At 36.7% G+C, this 15,583-nt stretch overlaps 1 protein-coding gene across 2 annotated transcripts; it reads left to right on the forward strand.

Annotated features, from left to right (window-relative positions):
- Nucleotides 1-1,742: 1,742 nt before the first annotated feature.
- On the forward strand, nt 1,743-12,047 carry LOC120009367 (serine/threonine protein phosphatase 2A regulatory subunit B''beta-like). Of its 2 annotated transcripts, XM_038859929.1 has the most exons (13): nt 1,744-2,243; nt 3,965-4,207; nt 4,362-4,467; nt 4,538-4,637; nt 5,728-5,833; nt 6,032-6,122; nt 8,417-8,558; nt 8,690-8,837; nt 8,923-9,032; nt 9,239-9,395; nt 10,578-10,703; nt 10,815-10,965; nt 11,598-12,047. In XM_038859929.1, exons 1-12 carry the CDS (start codon nt 2,094-2,096, stop codon nt 10,953-10,955), a joined length of 1,620 nt encoding a protein of 539 aa, XP_038715857.1. In that variant the 5' UTR covers nt 1,744-2,093; the 3' UTR covers nt 10,956-10,965; nt 11,598-12,047. The 2 variants fall into 2 exon arrangements, with proteins under 2 accessions (XP_038715858.1, XP_038715857.1); XM_038859930.1 differs by lacking the exons at nt 10,578-10,703; nt 10,815-10,965; nt 11,598-12,047 and adding an exon at nt 10,434-10,553 and having other exon boundaries at nt 1,743-2,243.
- Nucleotides 12,048-15,583: the final 3,536 nt, after the last annotated feature.

Genomic DNA, 15,583 nt, shown 5'->3' on the forward strand with positions numbered 1-15,583 from the left:
AAACATTACCATTTTAAACAGTATATATGCTATCAGCAGAGATTGAATCAAATACTATCAGTGTTCCAAATAGTACATATGCTACCATTTTTAAGAAGCATATATGCTAGCCTTGGTGTTTTATTTATATTTAGAAAGGTTCCTCAATTTTGGGTTGTATTTTCGTACCCATTAATTTGTTATACCTCTTTTATATGAATTATAAAACGGTAGTGCTAGGTAGCCCAAAAATTAGTGGCCCAAAAGAACTCAAATCTATGTAGCAGTGTGACTAAGATGTTGACTGGATGTAAAAGAAAATGGTAGTCCAAAAACATGTGTGACAAATAAGACAAATTTTGAATTTTAAAAATTTCAAACAAATACCACACTCTCTCACCTCTCCCCTCTCTCACGTTCTCTCTCTTTGCCTCTCTTTTTGTCTCTCTTATCTCCCTCATTGCCAGAACCCAAAGTCCACCGTATGCCCACCAATCTGAGACGTCGACCCACCGAACTGAAGCGCCGGAGGGTTATGACTCACCCCCACCCATCCTTCGTTTGTCGCCAACAGCCACCTATTTCGCCTGAATCTAAGTTTGAAGTCGCGGCCAAACGAAACTTTTTGAACCCGATCTAACCACCATAAGCCACCTCTCCGCGAACCACTACCACCGTTGGACTCATCTTGTTGAGCTTTGCAGGTTTCAACTATTCAACGACCAGAATAGTCGTCGGAATAATTATTCCATTGATTTCGTATGTCGTTCCATTATTTTTTTTGAGACATCTGTTTATTCAATTGATATAAACTAATATATTTACTCATTCCACTGATTTGGACATCATCCTGTTGATTTTTTTTGTAAGAAATATAGTTATTGAACAATTTTTTTTTATTTTTTTAGAAATCAGGAGTGGTATTGGTTAGATAGTTAAATTCATTGTTTTGAACCAGTGGAACAATTAAATCCATTTGTTTGAACAAGTTGACCAGTTAAATTTATGGTTTTGAACCAGTGAAACAACTAAATTCATTGTTTTGAACCAGTGGAACAGCTAATTCATTTATTACAATCAGTAAATTCGTTATTTTGAACCAGTGAAACAGTTAAATTCATTTATTAGAACTAATTGGGCACTTAAATTCATTGTTTTGAACCAGTGGAATAACTAAATTCATTGTTTTAAACTAGTAAAACAGATAAATCCATTATTAAAAATCGATATAATATATCTCTTGAAGAAGGTTGCATTAATTTTTATCAGTGAATTTGGACTATTCCATTGATTTTATTAGTGGAATTGGAAAATCAATGGATTTGCTTCCTTAATTCATCATATCATCATCATCCTACTTTATCATATTAAAAAAATCACAAAATCACATAAAAATCGACCTCCGAGTAAAGGGAACTTGTCACTCCATGTGCGGGATAGATCGCAAGTAGAATTGACAAAATCACAAAACCAAAAAACGAGAAAAGAGAAAGAAATAAGAAGGGTAAAAACAACAATACAAAAGAACGTCACACAAATGATTTGTTTGTACATATGTGCTGTATGTGACGAACTAGTGAACAAATACTAACATAAATCAACATACAGAGAAAGAGACTAAGCTTTCAGAGAGAAAATATTTGGGCTATCTAAAGTTTGGGCTTTTTGTCATTTTTCATTATAAAATTAAAAAAAAAAAGAGACTTGACCATAAGGACAAGTGTCACACTGTCACCCCCACCCCACTTTTTTTTTTTTTTTTTTCACCTGCAATTTCATAAAGAGAGAAAATGAGCCATCTTTTTATCGCTTCTCTTCACTCCAAATCTCTGCATTCTCTCAGCTAATTTCCACCCCTTGCATCGCATCAATATTTCCCTGTACTTCTCTCTCATTTTGCTCCCCTAACCGTCCCAACACATGTAAATTCGGCTTTCGTGTTTTTGTCGAAATCTAGGGTTTCTTTCTTCTTAGGAGCTTCAAATCTGATACTCCCCGTAACATTTATCTCAATTCGATAGCCTATAAGCGCGCACTTTCGGTTCATTACAATTACCCGTGTCTAGGTTTGGCGATCTGTATGTGGTTCTTGTTTGGATTTGATCTAATTGAGTATGGAGGGTCATGTTGTTGGCGATGTGGGGATGCTGGACGCAGAGCTGTTGCAGCTGCCGGAGCTGGCTCCATTGGCGTTCAAATCGAACCTCGAATTTGCACAGAAGCTCTTTGACCAATGGCTCTCGCTTCCTGAAGCCAACCGGACGGTACTTGTTGGGAATTATTTATTCGAAGATTGTGTTTGATATCTGCAGTATGTTTCTTGATGTATTGGATTTGTTTCTTGTGATTGAATTGCTCTTTATTGGCTATCTTAGATTTTCATTACTATTGTTATTATAAATATTAATATCTTCATATGTATGTGTTCATAGAGGAGGGTGCTTTAGTAAATACAAGTACTAACTGTGAAAAAGTTGTGGTGTTGGGTTGTTAATTTGGCTCTCTGGATTAAGACATGGGATAAGCAGGGGCAATATGTCAGGCATGGAATAGAGGACTTTCTTAGAGAGTGGCTGTCGATTGTTAAGGTTTTGGGAAATGACAACTTTGTCCAAAAAATCACTTTTTCAGACTGCTGCTGAGATACTATATATAACTTTTACTTTAATAGCGCCCTAGTCATGAATGTATCATGTATGTACTTTGAGAATTTTAGTTGGAATCGAAATGCTACTATATATTAACCCTGAGAATTTTTATGGAACATAGAGAGTGAGAATCTTTTTTTTTTTGGCCTTACCCTTATGTCACTGTTAAAGCAAAAGAGGCATAGTTCAGAGTCATCGATTTTAGTAGTTCCCCTTCATAATAAAATCGATTTAATACGAATAATGGCAAAGGAGATCACATCAATGTAAGACTTCTCAATGATTGTAGGCATGTGTGCAATGTACATGTATCCATCATGGAGGCAGGATTTCGATTATGCCAGTGTGAAAAGTTCTTCCAATTATCAAATTTGTACACAAATAGAAGTTCTATTAATATTTTCATTCATTAAGTTGCTATGGGCTTGTAGATTTATGCAGAGAGGAAAAAAAGATCTTTACCAGAAGATTATGGTCAAAGTTACAATTTTATGGTTTTTGATTTTTTCTTGGGATAGTTCAACAGGCATGGGGGGATTTACACCCCTGTCCTCAGGGCGAGATGGTTTACAATGATATATTATAGCATTATATTCTTCAATAACATTTTATATAAAAAAAAGGACGTGGACAAATAATGGTTAGTGTAGATTCTAGCTTTTCACACTGCTTGAATAAGGAAGGAGAATCGTCCAAATTATTTTCGTTCGGTTATCATGTAGCCCCCAACCATTTTGGAGGGATTCTTTAATGATAATGATGGATCTCCACAAGAGTGCTTTTAATGGTCACAAAGTATTCTCTGTCTTGCATAAGACTTTTCTCCCGTGCCCTTCTCAAGTATCTTTCTATTTTACATGAACTAATGATGGACATACTTCATTAGTTAGTGCTTAGTGCCATATATGAGATTAAACTTTAATGTGAGACAGTTACTCATTTAGATCTTGCTGTTGTTTGTTTCCCTTTGTTTCTGCTCTTTTTTGATTGCTGTGGATGGCATGTTTTGTCCATTCAAAATGTACTCATGACACCTTGCACGACCGAAGGTGGTTCTCTTTTAATTTGCTTTGCCTACATAAGTAGGAAAGCTCATGAAAGTAGCAAAAAAATGTTATATTATGAGAATTAATATATTTTTCAGGCATGTCTTCTATTTCTTCTAAAAGCTTGTGTAGTTTTTAAAATATATGCAATGGTGAAATGTCATATGGGGCCATTTTGTGTGAAAGTAGAATATGTGGGTAAAAAGCATCCACTTTTGTGCAAAGGTTATTTGGATTACCTCGGAGCTGGGGTAATAAATGACGTCATTAATTTTTTTCTTCCTTTGGTAGGTTACATCACTGCTTAGTGATGCCAAGGCAGGTGTTCCACTGAATGTGCCCGGAAATTCCTCCAGTGCTAATGCTACTGCCAGCAATTCATTACCTTCCATGTTTCCAGCCGGTAGTGCACCTCCACTTTCTCCTAGAAGTTCTTCTGGTTCTCCCCGCGTAATGAAACAGAGGGCTGGTCCTTCAAACTTAGGTTCTCCTCTGAAAGTAGTCAGCAAGCCAGTAAAAGAGTTGATACCTCAGGTTATTGAAACTCTGATATGCATAGTCTACATGGAATATAATAATCTGTTTGCTTTTATGTGCTTTTTTATTCATTTAATTTGTTTTCTCTTAATTTGCCTAATTTATCCTTTTGGGGTTGAGTAGGTGATTATTTTAACATAAATCGTTGCAGTTTTACTTCCAAAATGGCCCTCCACCGCCGAATGAGCTAAAAGAACAATGTTTGTTTCGTATCAATCACTTTTTCTATGGCCGCTCAGATGGATTACAGATACACGGTGAGAAATTAAAACACAAGAGTTTATGGCGTTCTTACAACTAGTTCTTAACTTTTTTTTTCAATGTCAGAATTTAAATCTATCACTAAGGAAATATGCAAGCTGCCATCATTCTTCTCTCCATCTCTTTTCGGAAAAGTTGACGTTAATGGCACTGGTTTTGTGACAAGGTAAGCTTGTTTTCCCCTCTTGCTTATATATATTTTTTTCATTTGCAGTTAAAGAAAGTAATTTTGTAGACAATGACAACATGGGTCTTCATTGTGAACCTATTCATGATGATTTTGTTCTTCGCTTGATTCATTTTTGAGGTTACAATGCCTTCTCTTTCAGTGGCTATCCATTTACCATCATTGCAGAAATACTATTCATTGAATGTCTCCTTTCTGATGGTGGAAAGTTTTTGCGAATTATATTTTGCTTCTCACAAGTTTAATATATTAGAGGTCATCTCATATGCTGTGGGTATTTGGAAAAGTGGATACAATAAAGGATAGTTTGTTTATTTATACTGAGGGATTTGAACCTGGTTGTGCAGGCTCGTAGGAAGTTTATACTGTGAAACCCGTTGGACACTTGTAGCCCCTCCTGTCAGGACAGTATAAGTCTGCAATAGTTGCGTTTATATCTGAATGATAGACATCAAGTTGCGTACCTTTGATTGTGTCAGTTGAGGTGTAGGCAATAGCTGCTCTAACAAATGTGGTAGGTTTCGGAACCAAAAAATCTTGATTTATTGGTTAGATCCCAATTGTGATCACCTTTTGGTGCACTGGGCAATGTTTTTACTTTTGTCTTATTATTACATAAGGCAAAAGACATGGCTTAAAGTTATAAGAAATGATATGAATTTAATAGGAGTGGATGAATGTATGATCCATGATAGAAATGCATGGAGAAAACAAATACATGTGGTGGATTTCCAATGATGTTCTCAAAGACTCATGTAGCCGATCCCAAACTTTTGGGATAAAGGCCCGGATGATGATGATGATGATTAAATATTTTCACAAATTAATCTGATTTCTCAGATCAACTTTCATTTTCTGTATAAATTTAGCTATCATTCATGAAACTTGCATCTTTCAGTGCGTGACTGAAATTGGGTACATTGTGTTGGGTTTCTTTTGTCCTGAACAAAGTTGTAACTTCCTTCTTTTGCTTGAAAATATTTGATCGTGACTTACTTTTGAGTTATGTTGCACCACAAAACTGTGAATATCTCGTGGATTCATTTCAAGTTTTAAAATTTATTGGTAGGGATGCATTCATCGATTATTGGATCAATGGCAACATGTTGACAATGGCCACAGCAACCCAAATGTATGCAATTTTGAAGCAACCAAATCTCAAATACCTCACTCAGGTGACTCAAAATATCATATTTGCAATCACTGCCTAGGTTTTTTATTTTGATGTTTTCATTGTCTGATTCAATTTTGGAAAAACTGGTAATTAGTTGTTAGAATTAAAATAAACATTTTTGCTACATTGACTAGACATGTTTTATTTCCTGACTATGCTATTCACTTTCATGTATATGCTTTTTTGTACTTGATAATAGGACGACTTCAAACCTGTTCTTCGAGAACTACTGGCGACTCATCCAGGATTAGAGTTCCTACAAAGTACACCTGAGTTCCAAGAAAGATATGGTTTGTTCTCGGACTATTTTCAGTTTGGCCTTGTTTCCTTTTTGTGAATTAATCTCAGCTTTTCGTATATGTCGCCATTTAAGAGATGAAATGTCATCATTCCAGGTCTGTGCGCCATAGCACTGCATGTTCTGTTATTGGTTAAAATCATAAGCTGTACTTATTTTAAAAGTTATCATCCAGTAACTCCTTTTTAAATCTCGCAATGGTTTTGTTTTGAGGAAGCTAAATCAATAGTTGATGAAATTAGTTTCGTGCAGAATAGACTTGGGAAAGTGTCAGTTAGGCCATTTCCTGTAAGCAAAATGTGACATTGATGCTCAGACTTAGTGAAAGATAGCGCAGGTTCCCATTTAAACGTATGAATGGAATTTGTGCGGGTGGGTGTAAAAAGGCGGGTCTTGGTTATTAGGGTACTACGTGGAGACTAAAGTCACTAGCAGCTGGACTTGTGGAATCAGTGGGTCGTGGTTATAGGTTAGGTGCTACCATGGAGACTAAAGTCACTAGCAGCTAAACTTGTGGAATCGGTGGGTACTTTGATCAAATGTAGGATTATTTTATCTGTCTATGAAGTAATGAAATAATAAATGGGTAAGGTGAGAATCTAGGACATGTTTAAGTTTCTTTTTTTAATGGGAAAATTTTAGTTAAAGAGGCACCGATAGTGTCCACCCTTACAAGAGAAATAATAACCGAAGTTTACAACAAAACAGCTTCCTAGCCAATTGCTGTTGCCACCAGTTTGAAGGCTTACTCATCACGTAGATGCTGAAAGAATTATCTATGAAGGTATCTAAAGTGGTTTATTTCTCATTGAAAAGTCGATTTTTCCTTTTTACCCAAATCAACCGCATAGTAGCCAGTGGGACGAGATGCAAAGCCCTGTATTCTGCTTAAATTTGTGTTCCAAAAGACTCCAGGTTGAAAGCTCATTGGCCAAAGAGTGGCTTATAAGTCATAAACTCATAACATTCAAACTTCAAAGCCTATTTTTAACTGGCATTCCATATATGCTTTCAGCAACTAGTCCCATAAGGGCCCCTCTGAAGCTCCATATTTAATGGCAGTTACTTTTCTCCCGAGATGACTTTTATTGACACCAAATTTCCAATGCCATTCATGTAATGAGGCAAAGGTGGAGGAGAATAAAGAGGAGATTCCCAATCCTCCTTGCCTCTTGAGCAGCTTAATGATTTCCTAATAACTGGACCCCATAAAAATCTTTGTTGAATAGGTTGCATTGACATGTTTAAGTTTGGCATACTGGCATACGGGAATGATAGAAATAGAACTTGAGTATGGATGATTGTAGATAAATAATTTAGGGAAACATGTTTCACATGTTAAAGAAGAGAAGTCAGAAGTGAGGTTCTTATTTGTCAAATTTGTGTCAGCAGAAGAGGTGATTAATAAAGGGATAACTTTCACAATTGGGCCCTCTACTTTTCCCTATAATCAAAACAAAACCTGCTATTCTCAATTCGACGAAACAAGCCTCCTACTTTCAATTTTGCTTTAAACAAACTCCTTTTGTCCCTTGCTGCCATTTAATTGCTGATGTCATATTTATTTATGGTGTGGCTTTAGTTTTTTAAAATTGAAAATGATATGACACATCCAATTTTTATTGGCTTCTAAACATGGTAAACATGTGTCGATGAACCTGTGTTGAAGTTATCCAGCTAGAAAATGTACCATAAAAATGCCATGCCAGCAATTAAACTCACGGAAAATGGAGCCGTAGAGGAAGCGGAAAAAACTATGGGAGAGGTTAAATATGAGACCTAGTTGCTCTCTCTCTCTCTCTCTATATATATACACACACGTGTGCATGCGCGCGCACGCATACACACAGATATATATGAACAAGTTCGTCCCCAAGGACAGAAGAAAATGATGTTTGTGAACTTTCTGAGTCGCAGAAACAATGAGAACTGGAGATGTGATATGTAAAAGATGTAGATGGTTGCGTCTTTAGTCTTTACTATAGGCAATGATATTATTTATTTTACAGAACAACTCTACATTCTGAACTCTAATTTTTATGTAATTTATTATCAATGATGGTGGCTTATTCTTTGTGACATTTTCAAAAGAGTTTCTTATTGCACATTTTCATGAGAGGAGTGTTACATGGGGTTGACAGGCCTGACAGGTAGCATAAACACCCATGTGAACCTTGTTGTTTTACAGACTGGATTTGCACATTTTTTTTAGTTCACTAGAGAAGCTACTGGTTTCATCAGACGTATTTTTTTTTCCTCTAACTTACAATTATTGCTCTGGAGCAGCTGAAACTGTAATATACAGAATATTTTACTACATAAATAGGTCTGGAAATGGTCATCTTACATTGAGGGAGCTGAAACGTGGAAATCTAATTGATGCAATGCAGCATGCTGATGAGGAGGAGGATATCAATAAAGTTTTGAGGTAGATTTACCTTATGAGTACTTGAAGAAGAACCCAACAAATTTAATACACTATGCATTGGAAATATCCGTCAGTTCATACTATTGAGTTCTTTCGCTGCAGAACCTTGTCCTAATATAATCCTTGCACAGGTATTTCTCTTATGAACATTTCTACGTTATATACTGCAAATTTTGGGAGCTGGATACAGATCATGATTTCTTGATCGACAAAGAGAACCTTATCAGATATGGCAACCATGCACTAACCTACAGAATTGTTGATAGAATATTCTCTCAGGTTTTTGTTCAGATGATACTTATTGTTATCATTCTTGTTAAAGGTTTGAGATTCCACTCCTGTTACGGCTTTATTATCATCTCAGGTTCCTAGAAAGTTTACAAGCAAGGTTGAGGGAAAGATGGGCTATGAAGATTTTGTGTATTTTATACTGTCAGAGGAGGATAAGTCATCAGAGCCGAGTCTTGAGTATTGGTAAGGATGAGGCATTTGATCTTCATCTTGACTATTTGCATATTTGCTCATATTTTGGATACTTAAGGGTGGTAGTAAGTTTCATCTTTGTGTGTGTAGGTATATTTGTACTTCTTATCTGTTGTCTAGGACGCTCATTAACTGAACTATCTGGAAATATGCTATAAAATGTTCCGTATTTTTGACATCTAAGTTGTCTTCAATAGGTTCAAGTGCATAGATTTGGATGGGAATGGAGTTGTGACACGGAATGAAATGCAATTCTTTTTTGAGGAACAATTGCATCGAATGGAATGCATGGCGCAAGAGCCTGTGCTCTTTGAGGATATTTTGTGCCAGATTATTGACATGATTGGACCAGAGGTTCACCCTTTTCTCATATTGTAATTATACTGATTTAATACATCTTCTTTCATGTTGATAGGATATATATATATATATATATATAAGATGTGAAATGTTTCAACCCAACAAGTTAACTTATTGGGCTGAATGGCAAAATAACTAATCTTAACATGGTATCAACGTCGGAGATCTTGGGTTCAAACCTTAGCTTCCGCAATTTAAACCCCAATTTATCGTTGCCTCACGAGTGGGCCTTTGTGTACCCCAAGTCAAGGCCTTGTATGAGTAGCCCTAGTGTTGGGTCTTGTTTTTTGCGCACGTGTTGTACCATCGGATTGTCCAGCCCACACATAAGGGGGATTGCTAAAATATATATAAAAGATGTGAAATGCCCCAATCTAACAAGTTAACTTATTGGGTTGAATGACAAAGTAACTAATCTTAACACTTGTTAAGCGGGGCACACAAGCATGTTTAAGGAAAAGTGAGTTATCTATTGGCAATTATTTTGCTTTCCATTTCCCTTCATGATGCTGGGCAAATCTAAATGTTTATACTAACGGGTTAATTTGATGGTCTACTGTTGGGAAAATTGGTTATTTATCGTAAAGAGCTTGCATGAGAAAAGACTTAGAATTTGTTATTTCTGAATACTGGATATTTTTCATCTCCCAAAATTCATAGAAAAATACATTAGACATTCCGGACTAAATGTTAATCTTATGTCTCAAAATATCTGGCTTTTCTTGATTTTAAGGAGTAGGCAAGCACTTGTTGAGTAGGAAACTAACTGGTAGAGAGTAGAGACTTGTTAACTAATAGAGGGTAAAGAAAAGTTGATAAAGTAGTGCCATCTCCGTAATTAATTAAAATGTAAAGAATGGCATGTAAACCTTCTAGGTACTTGTTGAAGATTCTTGGCATGAATAAAGACAATAATGCAATTAGTATCTAAAATATTGTCAAATTACACCGTAAAAATCAGATTATTACCTGATCCAAAAGGTCTTATAAGTTTGTACGTTAAGCACGTTATTTTGATTTGTTAATTTTCAGCTGTCAGTATGTGGTACTTAGTCCTCCGTATCCAAACAAATAACTTTGACTCAGGTGACCATATTAAGTATTGCCTTGTGAATAGCTTTGAAAATGTATATAGAATTTATCATTGTTTTTCAATTCAGTTTTTGGGGCTTGCAGGATGAGAGCTATATCACAATTCACGACCTTCAAGGTTGTAAACTTTCAGGAAGTGTTTTCAATATACTCTTCAACCTCAACAAATTTATGGCCTTTGAGACCCGTGATCCATTTCTCATTCGGCAGGTGAATATTAATTTTATTTCATTTTACTCTTCAGTGATACCTGTGCAACGAAACTCGTATTGGTGTCTATTGCTAACTGATGCTGATCTGATGGCACTGTGACAAAAACAGGAACGTGAAAATCCAACATTGACAGAGTGGGATCGCTTTGCTCATAGAGAATATATTAGACTCTCAATGGAAGAAGATGTTGAGGATGCGTCTAATGGAAGTGCTGAAGTTTGGGACGAATCGCTTGAGGCTCCATTTTGAGTTCTGTTTGGTAAGACACTTCATTTGATGTTTGCCAGGAAAATTGTTGTTAAACATATCCGTTGGTCCCTAATATTTATACCCTTTAATTTTTCAAGTTAAATACCAAAACTGGCTTGGTTTACTTTGGGTTTGGGTATTCTTTACCTTATGGACTGATTGTTTGTCGTCATAGCATTACATTGATGTTTCAGTTTGATATAAAGTTATAGGTTAAATAGAGCAGTTAAAGAAAATATAGGATACTGGATTATTTGAACCATGGTTGTTTGTATTCGTTCATATCATAGTTCTTGTAGCAAAACTAGGAAAAATATTTCTACGCCAACAATAGAAACATATTTAGTCAGACCTCATGACCCTGCTATGCTGAATGCAGAATCATCATCACCCAAGCCATAGCCCAAATTATTTCGGGTTTGCTACATGAGTCTATAAGATAAATCAATGAGAATCAACTGCTTAAATTCTTTTCAGCCATTATTTGATTGTGTGAAAATGAAACAATTCTTGTGGTAGTGGAAAAGATCTCTCCTCTCTCTTCATCCCTAACTACATACTCTTGTAATAACCTTATTTGTACGTACAAAGGATATCATGGAGTATGGCTGTAGTTGATTTGTTAATTTGATTTTCATGCAGTTAAGCAGTGGCAAGATTCTTCTTTTTCGCTAGCTGCCGGACACAAGCAGTCAACCTAACAATCATTTATCGAATGCACCACAAAGATGTCTCTTGCATCAAAGAGAAGTACAAGTGTAGCCATGTGGACTATTTTTGGTGTACCAGGAGAAGAAATACAGACCACTGCATATGACAATCAATCAATACATTGCAATTTGGAGCTGTGTTTATGATGCTTTGATTCCTGCAGAAGGTATTTTCTGAAAGGTGATGGATTGAATTCAGATTAGTCCGGATTTAAGTACAGAACAATTTAGAATTTTTATTTTCAATTTACCAGGTGTAATAAGTCTAAGTTTTCTTCCCTCTTTGATTTAGACGTTTTTTAATTTGAATGCTGGGAGTTTGTAAGTCTCAGGAAGTTTAATTATAATGTTTATCATCATTTTTTTTTGACTGGGTTGGAAATGAATGCTTTTTGCATCTTTGGATATTATATATATGGGAGAACTACCGAGCTCTCCAAATTTATTTGGAAGATAAAACTTAACTTTAAAACAGTTTTTTTTTCATCTTCTACCTCACGTCTCTCTCCTTTTTCTCTCTGGAACTCGCATCTCTCTTTTCTTTTTCAATCTCATGTCTCTTCTTCTCCAAGATTTGGCTCTCTCTACTCTTCTCTAAGATTCGACTCTTTTATTTTGAATTACGAAAATCTCTTTCTTTTTGGTTTTTTTTCTTTTGAGTTTATCGTTTCATTTTTTTTTTTTCTAAATCTTCACTTCTATACGAATCTTGATATATTGTAGTAAGTTTGGATGTATTATTGATCTGTTGTAGGTGTTTTGGAAGAATTTTTTTTTTGAAATCTCGATTTTTGATCGATTTCAAGGGGAAGAAGTTTTTTTGTGAGATTTTCGTAGAGAATTGAAAATTCTATAAAATCGATTTATTATAGGCAAAAATCGAAGATACTGACTATTAAGCTATAGGAAAACAGCATTGAAATTTCATTGTTATTAGTGTTAGAAATCTCATCTCATTTACATTAACAATATTATTCGTTTTGGGTTTATCGACTCTCGTGGATACATCGGATTTGCACGACTTTGTTTTTCCTTGGACCGTCTTACTTAATGGTATTTGGGACCAAGGAAAAAACCGTGTTTATGGAGAATGCGTGGGAATTTACTTGTAAACCATGTTGATTGGGTAAACATTTTAACAAGTCTTGACACTCCCCCGCACTTATGGTTAGGTTATGCTAGACCCAACAAGTGGATAGGTAGAGGATCGTCCAACTGGATCGAGACTATGCACCAATACCATGTTAGAAATTATATTCCACTCACATCAATAATATTTTTTGCTTTGCGTTTATCAATTCCTGTAAATACCTTGTGCTCACACATCTTTATTCTTCCTTGAGCCTCTCACGTAATGGTACTTGGGATCAAGGAACATATCTTGTTGAAAGATAATGTGACATATGAAATAGTAATTGATATACGTCATACCATATAGTATATATATACTAATCATTAGAAAGGTACAAACAGAGGAGAAAACAAGACAAAAACCCTAAGGCAAGCGTGTCACAAGGGAGGCAGCCAATCCCTGTTGAATAGCGAACCCAAGTTGTCCAAAAATCCAATGGAATGACGACTCTTGAGGTGCGAACACCTTGGCAACATACTGGATACACAATAAAAGGTCCTTTGCGTTGATGGAGAGGATGTCGAAAGTGTCACATGCAAAGGGGGCAAAGGCATGAAGGTGACGAATACGGCAATCTTAGCTAGAGCCTCGCCATCGGCAGCCTTACCATGAGTGAAGGTAGACCCTATCCTACACAATGGGGACACAGAAGTAATGCCAACACGCGTGTTTACCTTGGGACCAATTGTATAACAAAATATCAGTAGGTCTTTGACGAGCTCCCTCCGCTAAAAATGCAACATTTGCATCCTTTTGCACTTGGATCCCAACTTGACGACATATGTCAAAGAGCACATCCCTCATAGATCATGCCGATGCTTGGTCCCTGGAGAGTTCCTGCAAGCCACAACATGGTCACCAAACACATCCAACTCAACGGAACGACAAAGCGGGCAAAGATGGCCACCCTCATACAACTTGACCAAAAGCCGATACTTGAGAACCAAATGGTACTCAATCAAAGTCATTCACTGCCCCGAACCATGGATTGGAGCTACCAAAAGGAAGTCTTTCGAATGATCATCCTGAAGGCACTAGATGATAGCCTTGTCCTGGCAGGATAAGCCCTCCATCAATAACAAATCCTCAGTCGCTTTCTTGAAATATGGTCCTGCCAAAGAATGTTGGGGATGAGTGGGGGCAGTGTGTATCTCAAAAAAAGACTGGAAACTGTCATTGGGGAAATATTGTATAAAATGATGTAGGGTCGTGACACAAAAAGAGTCAACATGGGGCACACTAGAAAAAAGCAAAGGATATGACGTTGTAAACCCGCTGTCTGGAACCTGGAGGCTGCAAAGGTAAATCTGACAGTGTCACAAGTAGAGGAGATGACCAACCCATCATGACGAAGAGGAAAAGTGGCAATGTGCCATTGCACATCCCCAAACCCGACCCAATAAGCAACCATAATCTTCTGAAGAGCAGCTCTGAGATTAACATCGAAAGACACTGCAACATGCTGAAAAAGGTGAGGAGTAAAGGTCCGCAAAGCAAAAATAAGCTTGGCGAGACCAGCACAAGACCTTAGCAACAATAACTCGCACTACGAATCTTCCAACATAGAAATGGCTTTCATAGTGCTCGTGGCCCTAGTCATCTCTCCATAGCCAACTTAGATATGAAACTAGGGTCATTACTGATAGCTCCTCCCAAAAGTTTAATCCCACACCTAGGCCTAGAAATACCCAAAGGAAAAAAGGCCATAAGCTTCAGAACAAAGAACATCAACAGTGGGAAAGAAAACCTTGATTTTGGCAAGGTTTACAACCAAACCTTAAGTAGTACCCACTTCTTGTATGATTTTAAGAGCCTTAGCAACGTGCATAGAGTCCCCAATAAGAGTACCATCATCTAAATACCAAGCATGAAAGGACAAATCACAAGACCGTTGAAGGAGATGAGTGCATAGTTTTTAAACTTAACCCGCGCATCGAACAGTTAAGGCTGAAGGGTCAAGGGTTTCGAGGTTCAACCATTACGATAGAGGTTGAACCGCGGGATTTTTAATAAATAATAAATATTTATACTTTAATGGTTATATACTATATAACAAGTTAGAGGAGCATACCTGTACAACTCAGTTTTAATTTTTTTGCAAAAATTTACTAAATTCTATAGCAATAAGCAAATAAAATAAACAATTCATAAACCAAACACAAAATTCAAATTCATTAACAAAACTAAAATATTTTTGTGCCCATTGAAGGTAAATTACACATTTGGCCTCACAAATCATTAAAAAAAATAAAATATTCTTTGTTCTTAAGTCATGTTACAGCACATACGGGTTTTCTTTTAACCCACCGGGTCACGGGTTTTTCGTGTTAACTCACGATTTGACACGGGTTAATGCACAAACGGTCTTTTTTTAAACAAAAAACCACGGAGGCCGTTAGTTCGCGGGTTTCACGGTCCGATCGACGGGTCGGTCCGGGTTTAAAAACTATGGATGAGTGAGTGGGTGCAAGGAAAGCGAAAAAAGAAGAGGCCCCAACGGATCACCTTGCTGAACCCTAGTAGTTGACCATATGTAGTCAATCCCCACATAAAGACGGGCAGACTGCTTGTAAGTAAACTCGACCCAAGGGGCCAAAGCAGGGCATCTCAAACGGACTTGTTTGAAGATGGTAGAGCGATCCACCATGTTGAAGGCATTCGTAAAGTCTATTGATAGAAGAGACAACTTCTTATTAAGGCCTTCATGTGGCAAGAACCTATTGGCAGTATGTAGTATAGCCTCCGCACTTCCTGGAACACCAACATGAAACTGAAAGTCCCGAAGA

This window comes from Tripterygium wilfordii, chromosome 11 (genome assembly GCF_013401445.1).
Source record: "Tripterygium wilfordii isolate XIE 37 chromosome 11, ASM1340144v1, whole genome shotgun sequence".
NCBI lineage: Eukaryota > Viridiplantae > Streptophyta > Magnoliopsida > Celastrales > Celastraceae > Tripterygium > Tripterygium wilfordii.